The 16,127-nt window shown below is 37.8% G+C and overlaps 1 protein-coding gene across 1 annotated transcript in view; it reads left to right on the forward strand.

Annotated features, from left to right (window-relative positions):
- Positions 1-16,127, forward strand: part of LOC126977379 (uncharacterized) — a 20,426-nt gene continuing 4,299 nt past the window's right edge. The window contains exons 1-12 of the mRNA XM_050826143.1: positions 1-189; positions 699-892; positions 2,745-3,055; positions 4,442-4,570; positions 4,673-4,827; positions 6,325-6,566; positions 7,281-7,430; positions 7,510-7,641; positions 9,369-9,586; positions 10,418-10,583; positions 12,558-12,722; positions 15,674-15,836. Of these exons, the coding sequence (XP_050682100.1) occupies positions 709-892; positions 2,745-3,055; positions 4,442-4,570; positions 4,673-4,827; positions 6,325-6,566; positions 7,281-7,430; positions 7,510-7,641; positions 9,369-9,586; positions 10,418-10,583; positions 12,558-12,722; positions 15,674-15,836 (2,015 nt within the window). The 5' untranslated portion in view covers positions 1-189; positions 699-708. The remainder of the gene's footprint in view (positions 190-698; positions 893-2,744; positions 3,056-4,441; positions 4,571-4,672; positions 4,828-6,324; positions 6,567-7,280; positions 7,431-7,509; positions 7,642-9,368; positions 9,587-10,417; positions 10,584-12,557; positions 12,723-15,673; positions 15,837-16,127) is intronic.

Below are 16,127 nucleotides of genomic sequence, written 5' to 3' on the forward strand. Positions count from 1 at the left end.
TTGTCGCAGGAAATTGTAAAAGCAACCTTAAGTTCTAGTATTCGTATCGAATTGACAAATTAAAGTTACATGTATTGTGGAAAAAAATAGTTTGTAATAAATGTAAGTTATATAAAAGATTACTGAATGAATGGTTCACAGAGAATTAGGTTCAAGAGAAACATTTAACTGATAATGACTGCAATCACGGTAAGTGGGTTTTCTTTTCATGTGAAGTAAACATCATAATTTACTTCTTTTATCTCATTAGAAGCCTTAAATTTCATTTTGTATAGTAGGTAAGTAATAAGCGTACGGGTTTTTGTTAATTATTTCAATTGATATTTATAAAATTTATGTACAAATAGTTCTTAATTCATTCGTTTAAGTTTAAGTAAACGTGGATATAAATATTCCGGAAAAATGTTAATATTTTTGTATTTCATTCCTACATAGGTTAGCGGATAATTTTTGTTATGCCTTCAATTGACGAAATAATTAAACATATCCTTAGCATAATCCCAGCTTGAACAGTTATAATATTGTATAATCATTATTAGACAATTATAAGTTAAATAAATAAGCACAGCTCAAGTTGTGTTTCGAAGATAATAGCCACTTATCCAATTTAGAAGCCTTTGAATGCCGACCTCTTTATATTCGCGAATATTGTATATTTAACCTGAAACTGGTGATTGTTTTTTTTTAATAATTGGTAGATTTGAAACAATGGCGTGTGAACATCCAAGGTACAGCTCTGTTATGAGCAGGCTGAAGATGTTCAGTGGTGGCGAGGCCCTGGGTGCCCGCTGGACCCTGGGGGCGCTTCTCTTGGCTCCACTGACAGCTGCTAACTCCAGCTATGGTGCCGTGCCCGCTGTCATGTTGCTAGCTCTCTATATCACCTTTGCTTGTAAGTATCACACAATACGGCGTCTTTCATTCGGTCCATATATTTATTTATTTATTAAGAAAAACTACAGCTATTTATAACTATGTTGACATCTATTGGTATAACAACTTTACCAGTGGGAGGCTCCTTTGCACAGGATGCCGGCTAGATTATGGGTACCACAACGGCGATTATTTCTGCCGTGAAGCAGTTATGTGTAAGTATTAGCTACTGTGTTTCGGTCTGAAGGGCGCAGTAGCTAGTGAAATTGCTGGGCAAATGAGACCTAACATCTTATGTCTCAAGGTGACGCGCGCAGTTGTAGTGCCATTCCGAATTTTTGGGGTTTTTCAAGAATCCTGAGCGGCACTGCATTATTATGGGCAGGGTGTGTCAATTACCATCAGCATCATCATAAAAAAAGCAATTTACTAGTTTTCACATATATGATTCTAATTAAGTAGTTTTAAAAATTACTAGTGAGTTACGATATTTTATAATCTACTAGCTGACCCAGCAAACGTTGTATTGCCGATATTAAAATCGCGATACAAAAGTAACTGTTGATCGTTGATGGGTGAAAATTGGAAGTTGTATGTATTTTTTAATGCTGACTCATAATCAAACAAATTAAAAAAAATGTAAAAAAAAATGGCGTGGACCACTCTTAACATTTAGGGGGATGATAAATAGATGTTGTCCGATTCTCAGACCTACCCAATATGCACTCAAAATTTCATGAGAATCGGTCAAGCCGTTTCGAAGGAGTTTAACTACAAACACCGCGACATGAGAATTTTATATATTAGATTTACATAAGTTCTAAGTATAGAATTATTACTCATAATAACTACATTTTTGTTAGTATTTTCCACGTGGTTCAAGACCTACCTACAGCAACAAGTTTACACTTATAAAATATAATTACAGTTAATAATAATATATATATTTTTTAATAATTAAAGTTTACATTAATTTTATTGTTACAATACTTTGATACAAAGTATGATTTGTTTATCAGTTGCCGAATTGCACTTGGTTTAGTTGAAAACGTGTCAATTTCGGAGTAAAAATTTACAAGTTCAATAAATTTTACACTTGTACCACAATATACAATATTATGTCTATTGTGCTTGTACGGATGAAGAAGTACGGCGATAGAAAGTTTTATAAATTGGGATATGGAAAGGGATAGGATTACAAAGCTGTTTTTAAGGCGACACTAAATACCAGCGACCTTGAGCGATATGAGTTCACGGCTGCCGGCCCGCCATCTATGTAACAAAGTTTTCAAAATTCTTGCGTGGAAAACAGTTTATATGCTTATAATCCTCTTAATTCACTACTAATCTGAATAAATTAACCTACACAAAAAATTACAAGCTTTAAGAATAACTTTTCTGAGAGAAGTACCAAAAAAATGCGTCACGCCATGCCAAAAAACTTGTTTAACTTCAAAGAAAAGTGGTAGTTCAAAAAGGCTCGGCAGTGTTAACTATAACCAACAGCGAGCGTTAGCAACCTAGAAATAAGACTTAAGGATATGTGTAACAGGGTTAAGTAGTGTTCATAGCTCGAAATGCTATACTTTCACCACAAAACTTGTCTAAAAACACCATGTTTGCGTGTTTTCTGCTTACTCTTCGCGTTAAGGAACATAGATATAACTTAATTTGACTTAGTAAAGGTGGAACTTTATCGTTAACTATTAAGTATTATTTTCTATAGTTATACCTACAGAAAGCAAAATAATTATAGATAAATACAAATTACTATGAACAGATGACTTTCAGTGGTTTTAAACCTTAACTCACATATTTGATTTGTTTATTTTGTTATGGAACTTACAGTAAGGTCGAAATATTTTTTTCAGCATTCACAAATAGAGATTTAAAGAAGTTAGCCGACATCTTGCCTCCACCAAAGACAGCAAGAGGCAGAAGGGAGAGAAACCTACGATCGTTTGCCGACTTCATGTCCATGTGGATGTGGTTTCTGTCTCACTTAGTGGCTGTGGCCGTGTGTGCCAGGATACTAAGCTCTACCGCCGACCACGTGACTGGAGGGCGAACTAGAAGATGGCTGTTTGGTTATGAGACCAGGTCCCTGGGTGAACCCTGGCCCGATGTCTTAGGAGTTACAGTCGTATTAATAGTCTGCGCTATGTTTATGTGTGGACTGGAGGTAAATATTTCTTATGTCTTCAATTAGCCGACTTGGCGTCGTGTGATTAATATCTTTATTTAATCCACGAGTGACCATTACATCAATATAAGTTTACCACCGGCTCCTTTACAACGGATGCCGGCTAGGATACCACCATGGCGTCTATTTCTGCCGTGAAGCAGTAATGTGTAAGTATTATTGTGTTTCGGTCTGAAGGGCTAGTGAAATTACTGGGCAAATGAGACTTGACATCTTATGTCTCAAGGTGACGAACGCAGTTATAGTGCCGGTCAGAATTTTTGGGTTTTTTACTAATCTTGAGCGGCACTGCATTGTGATGGGCAGGGCGTATCAATTACCATCAGCTGACCGTCCTGCTTGTCTCATCCCATCATGGTAGTTTAAAATTAGTTTATTATATATATGATTATTATTTTTTATGAAAATAAGGGACGAGAAGAGCAGGACGTTCAGTTGATGATAATACGCCCTGCCCATTACAATGCAGTGCCGCTCAGGATTCTTGAACAGCTGTTCAATATTAATTGTTAAGTTCAGTCGTAACAGCTATTTTATTTTAAGTTATAATATTTATATAATTATTTCGTTCTTTTCTGTTCTTTTAATGTGGCAGCAGGACTGAGATCTGATATGCCTGGCGTGCGTCAAAAGTTTATCTCAAAAATATAGTCCATACAGAAATAAAAATAATGGAGAGTTATGAATCGAATAAAAAACTATCTTTCCCAACTCTCAAGTTGGCCAGATTGCACTCAGTATAGAAATTTTCATAAGAATTGGTTTAGTAGTGTCGGAGCTAATCCCGAACATATATCAGGATACATGCTTACATATTTAATTAAAGGTGTAATGTCATTTTCTGTTCTAAAACCTGTTATACTAATCCAACTAGAGTTTTATGAAATATTTATACTAATAAGAGGTCTAGTAAAACATTTAACAATATATACAATTATTTGTTATATCGATAAGACTAACTATAAAACTCTCTCTAAAAAATGGACTCTATAAAAGAGTCGAATCAGCGACATCCTCTCAGAAAATAATCATTAACCATTTAGGTCGTGTCCGTCACTTAAAAAGCATTGACCACTTAGGTCGTGTCCGTCACTAAAAAGCATTAACCACTTAGGTCGTGTCCGTCACTAAAAAAGCATTTACCACTTAGGTCGTGTCCGTCACTAAAAAAGCATTAACCACTTAGGTACGTGTCCATCACTAAAAAAGCATTGACCACATAGGTCGTGTCCGTCACTAAAAAAGCATTAACCACTTATGTCGTGTCCGTCACTAAAAAAGCATTAACCACTTATGTCGTGTCCGTCACTAAATCGACTTTTACTAAATACAGGAGTTAACCAATTTAAAAATGTGTAATTTCAGGAAAGCATAATGTTCACGTCTTTGCTGCTAATTCTTCTATATGTATTCAGTCAAGCATTCGCAATATTTGGTCTAATTAATCTCGATATTGCCAGCATTAAAATCCCGATACCTATCACTGTATACGAGGTAAGAAAGGAAGTTTGATTAACTGATAACAAACCAGTATCTGAAATAAAAATGATTTGATTTGATCTGAATAAAGTGAAAACACTTTGTAAACATTTTCAGTTATTTGCAGCTGGAGCTCCGATGTCGTATATTTTCTGTACAGTTCCAAAACAAAAAGAAAATGAAAATTACCAAAAGAAAATGGTAATTATGATTGGCTTACCTGCTGCTGTGTTGAGCAGTTTATGTTTCCTCTACACTAACATGCTTAAAGGGTAAGTGAATGTTACAAATGACAGTTCCTTGATAATGTTCAACTATCCATTCAACGAAAGTTCGCGTTGAACTTTCGTATTGTGCACCTCTAATCTAGCCGGCAACCTGTGCAAAGGAGGCTCCCACTGGTAAATGTTTCAATAAATCACATGCTATCTTTGACTGTCGAATTAAAAAAGAAAATGATGGTATTATATTTAACTAGCTGTCCCGGCAAACGTTGTATGACCATACCGCAAATGCTACGTCCTGCAATTTTTAAATACTCGTACAATTAAAAATAAACAAAATATTACATATTACATTAACGGCCGTTCCCAGTCTATCTCCAGTTGTGGCCTACTTGAGATAAAAATCGCAACAGTCGTTGACTTTTCTGCCCCAATAAACTTATCAACGGTAACTCACCTTATCCGTAAACGCCGTCTGTCAATGGGAGGACGTATAGCTTACCAGCGATAGAAGTTTGTATGGAAATTGCATTTCACGCGTCATAATATAAGGCTATAAGAATGACTTATCGGGTATATTGGGACAGCTCCAGATTATTGACAGCTAGTTACTGACAGTAGAAGGTAGTAATTTATCTCTATCTGCAGATAGTATATTGAGAACGGCCGTAAGTCTTCAATTCTTATGTCACTTGAACTTGTAACCATGGAGACGCAACTCTTTAGTGAGTATACCAAATAATGATGTCAAATTCATTGATGTTACTGGACTTACACCAACGCAATAACAATTCAATAAAACATTACTTAAAGCCGGCCCACATTCTAGCGCTCTACAAAGCGCAGGTTTGGCCACACATGGAGTATTGCTGTCATCTCTGGTCTGGCGCAACCCAGTATCAGCTCGATCCATTTCACCGCGTGCAACGCAGAGCAGCTCAAATTGTCGGGGACCCAGTGCTCTGTGAACGGCTGGATCATTTGGCGTTACGTGGAGATTTCGCTTCATTGTGTGTCTTCTACCGCATTTTTCACCTAATTCCGGCCGCCGAATTCCAACTTCGCACGACACACCACAAATTAGGATATCATCCCCACCATCTGGATATGTGGCGGATGGTCCTCCACAGTGCGGTTATCAAGAAGCTTTCTTCCACGTACTACAAAGCTGTGTAATGAGCTTCCTTGTGCGGTGTTTCCGGGACGATACGACATACGCGCGGTAAGCGCGTACACCTTCCTTAAAGGCCGGCAACTCCTCTGGTGTTGCAAAAGAATGTGGACGGCGGTGATCACTTAACACCAGGTGCACCATACGCTCGTCTGTCCCCCTTTTCCATAAAAAATATATACGTAGTACATTCCACTTTAGAAATTATTTATAGATTTCTTGAAAAGTAAATCATATGAAATATCCTTAGATAAAGTTGGTGTGTGTAACCTGCCTATATTAAATATTGTCTTAACAGTTGACGAAATAGAATGATATAATTTAAAGACGGTGTGATGTTATACTACAAAGGTGTGTCAAAAATTATTTTTCAGGGACAATATCAACGCCGCCCTGCCAGTAAGTTCGTTACTCGAAGCGAGAGCCGCGAATTGGATTTGCCCAGCTCTGGCCGGCGTCACGGTTGCAGGAGTGAGCCTCGCTCTGACAGAACTGTGTCCATTGCTGTTCTCTGTGCTAGTGCTGCTGGCATCTTCCGAGTGGAAAGTCTTGACCAGATCTATGACTTATGAGAGTACTACAACAGGCAGTCCAGTTTTAGCTGTTTTTACTGGAGGTCGGTAGAAAGAGAGAGATGGCATGTCATTTTAAACTTTTACTAGCGGGATCTTACACAAGTCAAGATACAATAATATATCTTGAATGAAGCCAACATAACGACACATTTCTTCTTCATGCTGTCCACTTGTTAGTCTCGCCTATCGTGTACCTAAAGGTACCTTAAAGACCAAAACACATTAAAAGGCAAATGTCTGTCAAGAGTTTGACCTATATCTGCATGCTTATGTAGTGCAATAGCTTTGTAATATTTGTAATAGCTACAAAAACCACGGACGAGTTAAAAATGAAGGACTCCATGTCACCTTACATAACAGTGAGGCACCAAAATAAGCCGGTAAACGTGTAAATACATAGCCCCACGCATACACTTACACTAATACAAGCCGAACGGCCGCCATTATGAGATTTGCCATCGTCAGTAACAGATCAGTTTGCGTCGCAATAAAATATTTTAAAAATGCCGTCGTACGTTGTGAAAAAGTGTTAAAACAATGCTATAAAAGTATTTGTAGATAAGTATATGATTATTACGAGAGAGAAAAAATTGTGTATCTGGTATACCCTATAACCGCACACACACTAGCATAAAGGTGCTTCACTTGTTAATATCACGGCGCGGAGTCCTTTTTTTTTACTAGTCCGTGACAAAAACGTGTTACCTTTCCATCAGATTCTTTGTGACAGCCAAGTACATTTCAAATACTTTCAGGAAGTCTCGCAGCGATACTTGCTTTTGCATGTCCTCTCTCACATATGATAACGTTGATGAATGCTAGTCATTTACTAAGCATTGCAATACAAGCTCTACATTTTATAATAATGAGATGCGTTCCTACTGTTGAACAAGTCGAAGCTGGAGGTAAGAAGAAATTTATTAAACAAGTCTTGATATTTTAATATCAAGTTATATAATCGTTTGAATAATTATTTATTTTCAGACGTCGAATATAAAAGATTAGGCGGTGGAAGCACATCGAGAAAATCTTTAACCAAACGAGCATTGTGGTTCATACCTCCTGCTATACGACATACAAAGACTTTGGAGAGTATTAAATCCAAAGTACATAAAGGTTAGTTTAACATTATTTATTCGGCCCTTGCGGTCAGGATGGCAGACTGGCAGACTGGACTTATTAAGAAACAACAAATTAGAAAATATGTGAGAAAAAGTAATGAAAAAGGAACTTGTGAGATCAACGCTTATTTTTGTAACATTACACTAAACTTTATTTCTGCTTCATTTGTTTTAAAAGCATTCAGGACACACCTCTGCTTGGTGATAAGGATAAATCCCTTTAATGCAAGTCTCACACCAGTTTATTGACGACCAATATCAGGCTCTCGAACAGAGTGCACGTATACCAACTCGTCATGACTTTGGAATCAAATCATCTTGAGACTCTTGGGGCAATTGAACTGTTTTATTTAATTTATGCAAAAAGCATTAACCATTTATGTCCTGTCCATTACTAAAAAAGCATTAACCACTTCTGTCCTGTCCGTCACTATAAAAGCATTAACCACTTATGTCGTGTCCATCACTAAAAAGCATTAACCACTTAGATTATGTCCGTCACTAAAAAGCATTAACCACTTAGGTCGTGTCCGTCACTAAAACAGCATTTACCACTTAGGTCGTGTCCGTCACTAAATAGGCATTAACCACTTAGGTCGTGCCCATCACTTAAAGTCACACACATATTTAAGTCCACCTTATCAAAAATGCGTAAAAAGTAGATGTAAATTCCTAGCCGCATCTTCTTATCCTCATGTTTTGAGGTAGAATTCGCATTGCTGTTGGAACGTCTTTGTGCCAACTAATTCCGTTCGTCAATCTATACACTGAACAGCGCCTTCTGTTAGATAGTTGCAAGAGTGGAACGTCATGTGAAGCTGATGTTTCGTCAGACTTATCAGTTCTAGTAAATTTTTGCTCTTCATATTCACGGGGTTCTGACTCGCGAACTAGAGTCTGCCAGTCTGATTATGGTTGAACCTCATCACATTCACTATCAATCACTTCTTCATCTTTAGTAACTACCTCATGCAGACACTTTTCCACATGTGAATCATCCATGATGTAGTCGGACTTGTAAGTATTTAAAAATACTAAATTATTTTTAAAGACTTACAAGCTAAATTATAATAGCATTATAAAAGGAGAATACAATACTGACGCAGACTACTTTAGACCTATGCTTTAGGAGTCATATTGCTTGAGCTTACATTGATGCGGAGTTCGGGCGGGACGATGAGGTTTTTTTTTATGAAAATAAGTGACGAGACGAGCAGGACGTTCAGTTGATGGTAACTGATCCGCCCTGCCCATTACAATGCAGTTCCGCTTAGGATTCTTGAAAAACCCAAAAATTCTGAGTGGCACTACAATTGCGCTTGTCACCTTGAGACAATAGATGTTAAGTCTCATTTGCCTAGTAATTTCACTAGCTACGGCGCCCTTCGGTTCGAAACACAGTAATGCTTACACATTACTGCTTCACGGCAGAGATAGGCGCCGTTGTGGTACCCATAATCTAGCTGGCATCCTGTGCAAAGGAGCCTCTCACTGGTAAAATAGTAAGGTTTTTACAAATATACCAAATGAGGCTTACATAGTAGAGTCACTAGTTTCTTGTGCGTTAAGCTTAAAAGTTATTGCATAAAGAGTTACCCTGGTCTACTATAGTATGGCCGCGCGTGAACTGTAGTGTTAATTAAAATATGAAAGCTTCACGTGTTTACGAATAATAAGTGTACCCACGAATAATACCTATAAATAAAATAAAATCTCTTACAGACGCCGAGGAAAGAGAATGTCTTTTGCTTGACGAGTACGCTGGAGTTGCTGGTGAAGATTCGGAGCAGATCAGTTCGGGCAGTGGAATAGCTGAACTGGCAGTAGAGGAAGTTGTGGACATTACTTCCGATATTGAAGCCAGTGATGGTGGCTTGTCATCAGGGGACGACTCCACTGATATTGACGCAGCGGTTAAGGAGTATAGAGATAGGATACAAGTGAGTAAAACGTTACTACAAACATACTTTGGATATCAGACAGTAAGGTCTGCGCGAGATAACATAGTATATATTATGATAGTATAGAAGTATAGTAAACTGTAAAGGAGGTCAATTACTAAAATCGAAAGCCGAAGTTTCGGTCCAAAACGAAAGAACGACGAACAGTGCGGACGAATTTCGTTTCGGAACCAAAGACAAAAATCACCATCAAAAGTGAAGTTGTAGCTACGATCGTAATAATGTCAAACAACGTAACAAGTAAACGTCAAGTCGGAATAAGGTAAACGAAAGACAAAATGTCTAATCGCGAACTTTTTATCGATCTTCGGACCCGATACACCAAAGAATATACTACTATCTAACGAGAGCGATACACTTCCGTAATAAACCTTTTAATTATTATTATTAATAGGAAAATGTACGATCCGTCAGTCCAAACTTCGTATTTCGATTTTCGTAATAGGGCTCTAGATATTAAAGTACAGTTAGAACGGTCGGCTTTCAACCGAACATCATAAATTTAAAACATGAGGTCAGAACTCAGAAGTAACTTTTTTCTGAGGTGATTTTATTTGGTAGCTGGTCATTTGAAAGTTCGGCAAATGTTGTAAAGGATTTGTTGCCTTGTTCTGCAAGAGCGCAAAGGTCGATGACTGAACATCAAGATGATCCGTGGACTCGCTTGTCTCTCGTCTCCTACAGACGGCAATCCAGAAATCCAAAATCACGTCAAGAACTATAAAGTTTTCTGTAAAATCTAAGCTATGGTTCCATAATATGGAAGGTTTATTGAGTTACTAATCATATTTATTATATTTTTATTTACAGGTAGTCACTGCAATTCCCGAATCCAGTATACCTGTACCTCCAAATGTGCGTGGTGCTATGTGGTCCGCAATCGGCGCTGGTGTGCAGATCGTGGCTGATGCTTTGATTGCAGTGGCTTTTTGCAATGAGAAGCTTAGAGTGGTTATGTTTTCCACAGGAGGGCCCCGTAAGTTAGTTAGTTCCGACTGACTCTGTTTATGGCCCAACCGGGTATGACAATATTATGACCCAATGTGCTTGAAAAATGTAAGTCATATAATTATGTACGCTGATGCCACTTTCATTATGTACAGTGGTAATGATCAAAACTTAATCCAAAACGAATTGCAGAGCGTCTTCAATAATATAATTAAGTGGTCCCATGATAATGGAATTATTATTAATGTAGAAAAATCCAAATGCATGGCTTTTTCACCCTACAGACACACCAGGGTCGTAAAATTATCTATCATAGCACACACGTATGAATGCCTACACAACAACGTTGATTTAATCAGCTGTAATTGAAAAGCTATAGAACAGGTTACACCCTACAAATATTTAGGATTATATATTGAAAAATCATTTTACATAGAATTTACAAGTAGGCAAGGTATGTTGTAGATTACGCTCAATTTTTTATAATTTGAAGTATATATTCACTAGAAAGGTACTGTATATGTTGTACTTTGCATTGCTGATGCGTTTTTTGCATTGATGATATAATCACTGACGGTCTGGGTGTGTATGGTATGGTCTAACTTTCCCCTCACATCTAAACAAAATTTTCGTATTTGTGGCAAAAAAATTATGAAATGTTATCCCAAATATGTAAAATTCTACCAATTGAAAAGAAATTAGTAATAATGACTGAATACTATAAAGACAATGATTTTAAAATAGAAATAAAACATACATACTCAACTCGTTTTTCAAAGAAAGATAAATTAGTGATCACCAAAATTATTAACTACTAAGGAAAAAGAGAAAAACGCTGGCTAGTGCCAATCTAAAAATCATCATAAACAAATTCTTACAAAGAATTATCGGTCACTGTGCCTTTGAAATGGATTTAATCAGGTTTTTCAATGAGGTTTTTTAATATTATGCTGTTTTATTTTACAATTGCCTCACAAATATTAATAAATAAGTTTAATACTGTTACGTTAGGTTTAATAGTAGTTTTAGTTTTAATAATGCATCATTTAGTTTAATGGTTTAATGTAAATAGCATTATTGTTCAACGAGGAGCTTACAAACAAACCGACAAACTATTTACGTAATTTGGCAGATTGTCCTTATGAAATTTGAAATGGCTACTTGAATAAATAAAAACATTAGAAAATCGTCTGCGACCCATATGCAAATATATCACAAGCAGGCGTAGCTTCGAAGAGTGTTGATAGCGGAGAGAGACCTCGGTATAAGTGAGTTGTTGCGTACAGTACGATGCGCCGGACTCGCGATCAATCTATGCCTCCGCTTCGAACAATAATATTCCGGTGCATAAATTCTATATAGCTCATCATGCAAACTCGGCGAATCGATACCACCTCTGAGAACTTTGTACGTACCTGTGAGCTGCTGCTATCGTCACCTAACCTCGTCGAGGGTGTTGTACCCTAATGTACCCAGAAGAAATTTTGTGGGATACATATTGGGGTAGTATCCGTGCGTACGTTTGTAGAGGTACCTAAGAAAAGCCTTTTTAAACTAAACTATATTTTTATTCGTGTATTAATTCATACGAAAGTAAAGAAGAAACACCGTAAATGCCACGAGTGTCATTAATTATAAGGACGGTATTATTCATTATTTATTACAAAGACCATTATTTGACAAAAGGTTACCTCCACTTTGTTCATTATAATATGGTCGCACTAAAATCAATTATTTCAGCGCAATATTTACGCCATCTTCATTCCACGATTTTTTTCTCCAGCTGACCGCCCCCATAATAATTATTGCAAGTCGGAAAGCATATATCCCTTTATAAATATTCTAATTACGCTTGCTTTTATATCGCCCGATGAACTACTAATGAACCTGGTTGTCATAATGCAGGTGTGCGCTCAGTCCACCGAGAACAACATAATTTTACGAAACAACTCACGCTAACAGGTCACAATCTTCATAGATTAACAGATGCTTTTATTTTCAGTTTGGCTCTGTGGCACACTCATCTGCACATGGCAGCCAGCACATAACATTGGCACGAAGACATTGAACAAGCTACAGGGACCAGTCACCATGATGCTCTCTCTTCTTCTACTCACGCCTCTGCTGCTTGACTCCTGGCCTGCTATTATTTTGTTTGCGGGTGCCGGTATGTCACTCTATATATCCACAGATGTTTTAAGATTAATTGATTGTTTTTATTGCTATAAACGTTCTCATAACCAACTACGAATCTTGGCCAAGAAGAATTGAGAGCAGACAAATGCCAAGCAAAGTCATACGATGACGAAAGTGGCCGAATTATTAAATTTTTTCGGCAGGACTTTGAGGGGATAAAAGGTTGCGCACAACCACAGAATTAAATGTTTTATAAAGTTGTTTAATGATTTTAAGGGATTTTTTACTAGATCCGTCAAGAAGCTCAATGAATCTGACAGCATCAGTGCCTGATTGATCTCATATGACTCAACATAATATGACACCGCTTCTGACAGGGCAATAGATCCACCAGTAAATATTTGAGATCTGAGGAAGACTTTTGTAGCTTAAAATTATATGGAATGAGGGATCTAAGCAACAGAACCGACTCAGCTTTTGTTGGTTAATTTAAAGGTATTAGAAAGAGCGACATAGTCACCCAATCAGACCAATCAGAAGGTCTAAGTAATGGTATTTATTTTTTTATTCGCTTCGGGATAGTGTTTATTAATTCCGAACTCAACGTCAATTCTAGCTTGGGAGAGTGGCTTTAATTGGACAACAGTGACAGGGAAAGCAGAACTGCAGAACTTATAAAAAGCAAAAACAGAGAGACGCACACTCTTTCATCACTTCAGCAGAAAATAACTACCGTATATTTAAAAACAGAATGAGAGAGATTGTGCTCTAAAAGCCATTGATTCAGATAATATAAAAAATAATTTAGGCGAGATGAAGCATAATTGAAAGAAGAGATAGTGCATACTTAGTGCTTTATCATCAGCGTATTGGAGAATTTAGTAGAGGGAGATAACAGTATGATATGTCAGAAGTATATTAAATAAGTATTTTTCTTACTAATCACTTATTGAACGTCAAAGACCACAGATCCAAAAATGTTGTCTCAAACCAGAGAGCGGGCTTCATCGATTTAAATAATACATCGCAATAAAATTTATCAATTAAATAGCCTGTGGCTCGGTCGCACCATTGTCGATTTAGGGTATCAGAAGTGTTATATAAAATATCAAAAATAACCTAAAAATATAATTTAGCATATTAGTACTTAAAACTTCCTTAAAGGCCGACAACGCACCTGTGATACCTCTAAGTTGCAAGAGAAACTAAATGTATGGGAGTGTTTAATATCAAAATTTTTAAGACTTGTCGTTTATCTTTAAAAAGTTATTGATGTCATTTTAATGATGAGGTAACGTAAAGGGTGTCCAGCGGGAATTTTTCAACTTTAAATAAACGTTACTCATTTGTTAGCGGGGTTAGGGCTGCGGAGGGGGTGACGTTAGAAGCGACGTTTCTGCGGATTTGTCAGTCGCCATGAGTCATTGGTCGGGCGCGCACCGCGCGTATGCGGTGGAACAATATTTGTTGAACGGCAATTCGCCTATTCGAGCGCGTCGTGCTTTTTGTTTGCATTACAACATTCGGCGATTAAGCGATGGTCCGAGTACGCAGCTTATCAGAACGTGGGTGCAAAGATTTCGAGAAGAAGGGACAATGATCAATAGGCCGCCACCAGGACCGTCTACGTCGGCAGCAACACCAGAACGAGTGGCACAGGTGCGTCAAGAAATTCTTAGAAATCCAAGGAAATCAGTAAGAAAGATTGCCGCCTCTACAGGCATTAAGAAGTCAACTGTGCATACGATTTTGAAAAAAAAACTAAAGCTTCATCCCTATAAAATGCAAATTGTCCAAAAATTGAATGAGAACGATTATGTTTCAAGAGAAAGGTACGCCAGAACGGCTTTGCAACGATTTCGAACCCCCAGAACACTTGGAAACATATTGTTCAGCGATGAGGCACATTTTCACATCGGGGGTTACGTAAACAAGCAAAATATGCGTTACTGGAATCCCAACAACCCAAGAGAACGTCATCAGAAAAGTTTGCACTGCCCGAAAACCACAGTATGGTGCGCCATCTCAGCTCAAGGAATAATCGGACCGTATTTTTTTAATCAGGGGGAAACTGTGGATACCTCTGTATACTGCCGCATGATTGATGAGTTTTTAGTGCCGCAATTGCAAGTTTTTCCAGGACGCAACAATAGGACACATTTCCAGCAAGATGGGGCAACCCCGCACACTTCCAGGGTGTCCATGTCGAAGTTAAGGGACATTTTCCCTGGAAAATTAATAAGCAAGTACGGAGACATAGCCTGGCCACCACGATCGCCTGACTTGACGCCCTGTGATTTTTTCTTGTGGGGATACCTCAAGTCCAAAGTTTACTGTAATAATCCCCGCACCATATCTGCCCTACAAGAAAATATCCGGCGTGAAATTGATGCAATCCCCCAAGCACTGTGTTCGCGCGTATTCGCCAATATGAGGGTTCGCTTACAAGAGTGTGTTACGCGAAATGGACGTCACTTGGAGGACATTATTTTTAAAAAATAAAATCCGCAGAAACGTGCTTTGTTTTAAAAATATAATAAATATTTTGAGTTTAATAATATGTTTTTTATTTAAGTTTAAAAAACAAAATTTTCCGCTGGACACCCTTTACTTTCGATATCAGTTAAAGTATTTTTAATATCTGTATTAATTACGGAATAATCGCGTTCGTTTTAAAGGTCACACTTAACAATTATATCCTGTATAAGACATGTAAGTCCGACTGAGAGATCACTACAGAAGCATGGTACGAGAGTGGGTCAGGGTTTTGAATAATAACTCCAATTAAAGGAACGAGTCTTTATTTACGTTCACTTTTCGAACTTGCACTTAGCCGGTCGGCCGCTGTTCCTCTTGTCGATAGCGGTGCCTTCAACAGATCACACCGCACTGAACACTAATTCTCTTCTATCTTCTTCTTCTCCTGGATCACTTTTCACTACTTTTTCTTTTCTTCCTTCTTACCTTTCGGCGTCTGTACAGGTGTAGTGATCTATGCCCGCTGTGAGCGCTGGTGCGGGGACCTGGCTATGCTGCAAGCTCGCGCCAGTCTAGAGCGCCGTAAGCTGCACCGCGTGTCTTCTGCGACGCCACTCGCGGGGCCGCACGCGCGCCTCACACACATCGATACCGTCTACATCACTAGGTGACCACATTTTGTTTACTCTGTTATCCTCCATTATATTAAAACTAGTAGTGATGTGCCTAATACCCGCATCGGATATCCGAGGTACTTAACAATTTAAGTGAAGTTTAAGTTTTTAATTTTTCAGCTATGTAAATTGTAAATAAAACTTAATTTTTTTTTAATGTTTCCAACGGGGATCTGTTCTGAAAATGCCTTTCAATATATATATGCCTATTAAGTGCTTTATATCTATAGTTTCGGAATAAGTGCTTAATACGGCGTAGTCATATTATAGTCCACAAACAGACA

The sequence above is a fragment of the Leptidea sinapis genome, chromosome 45 (genome assembly GCF_905404315.1).
Source record: "Leptidea sinapis chromosome 45, ilLepSina1.1, whole genome shotgun sequence".
Taxonomy (NCBI): domain Eukaryota; kingdom Metazoa; phylum Arthropoda; class Insecta; order Lepidoptera; family Pieridae; genus Leptidea; species Leptidea sinapis.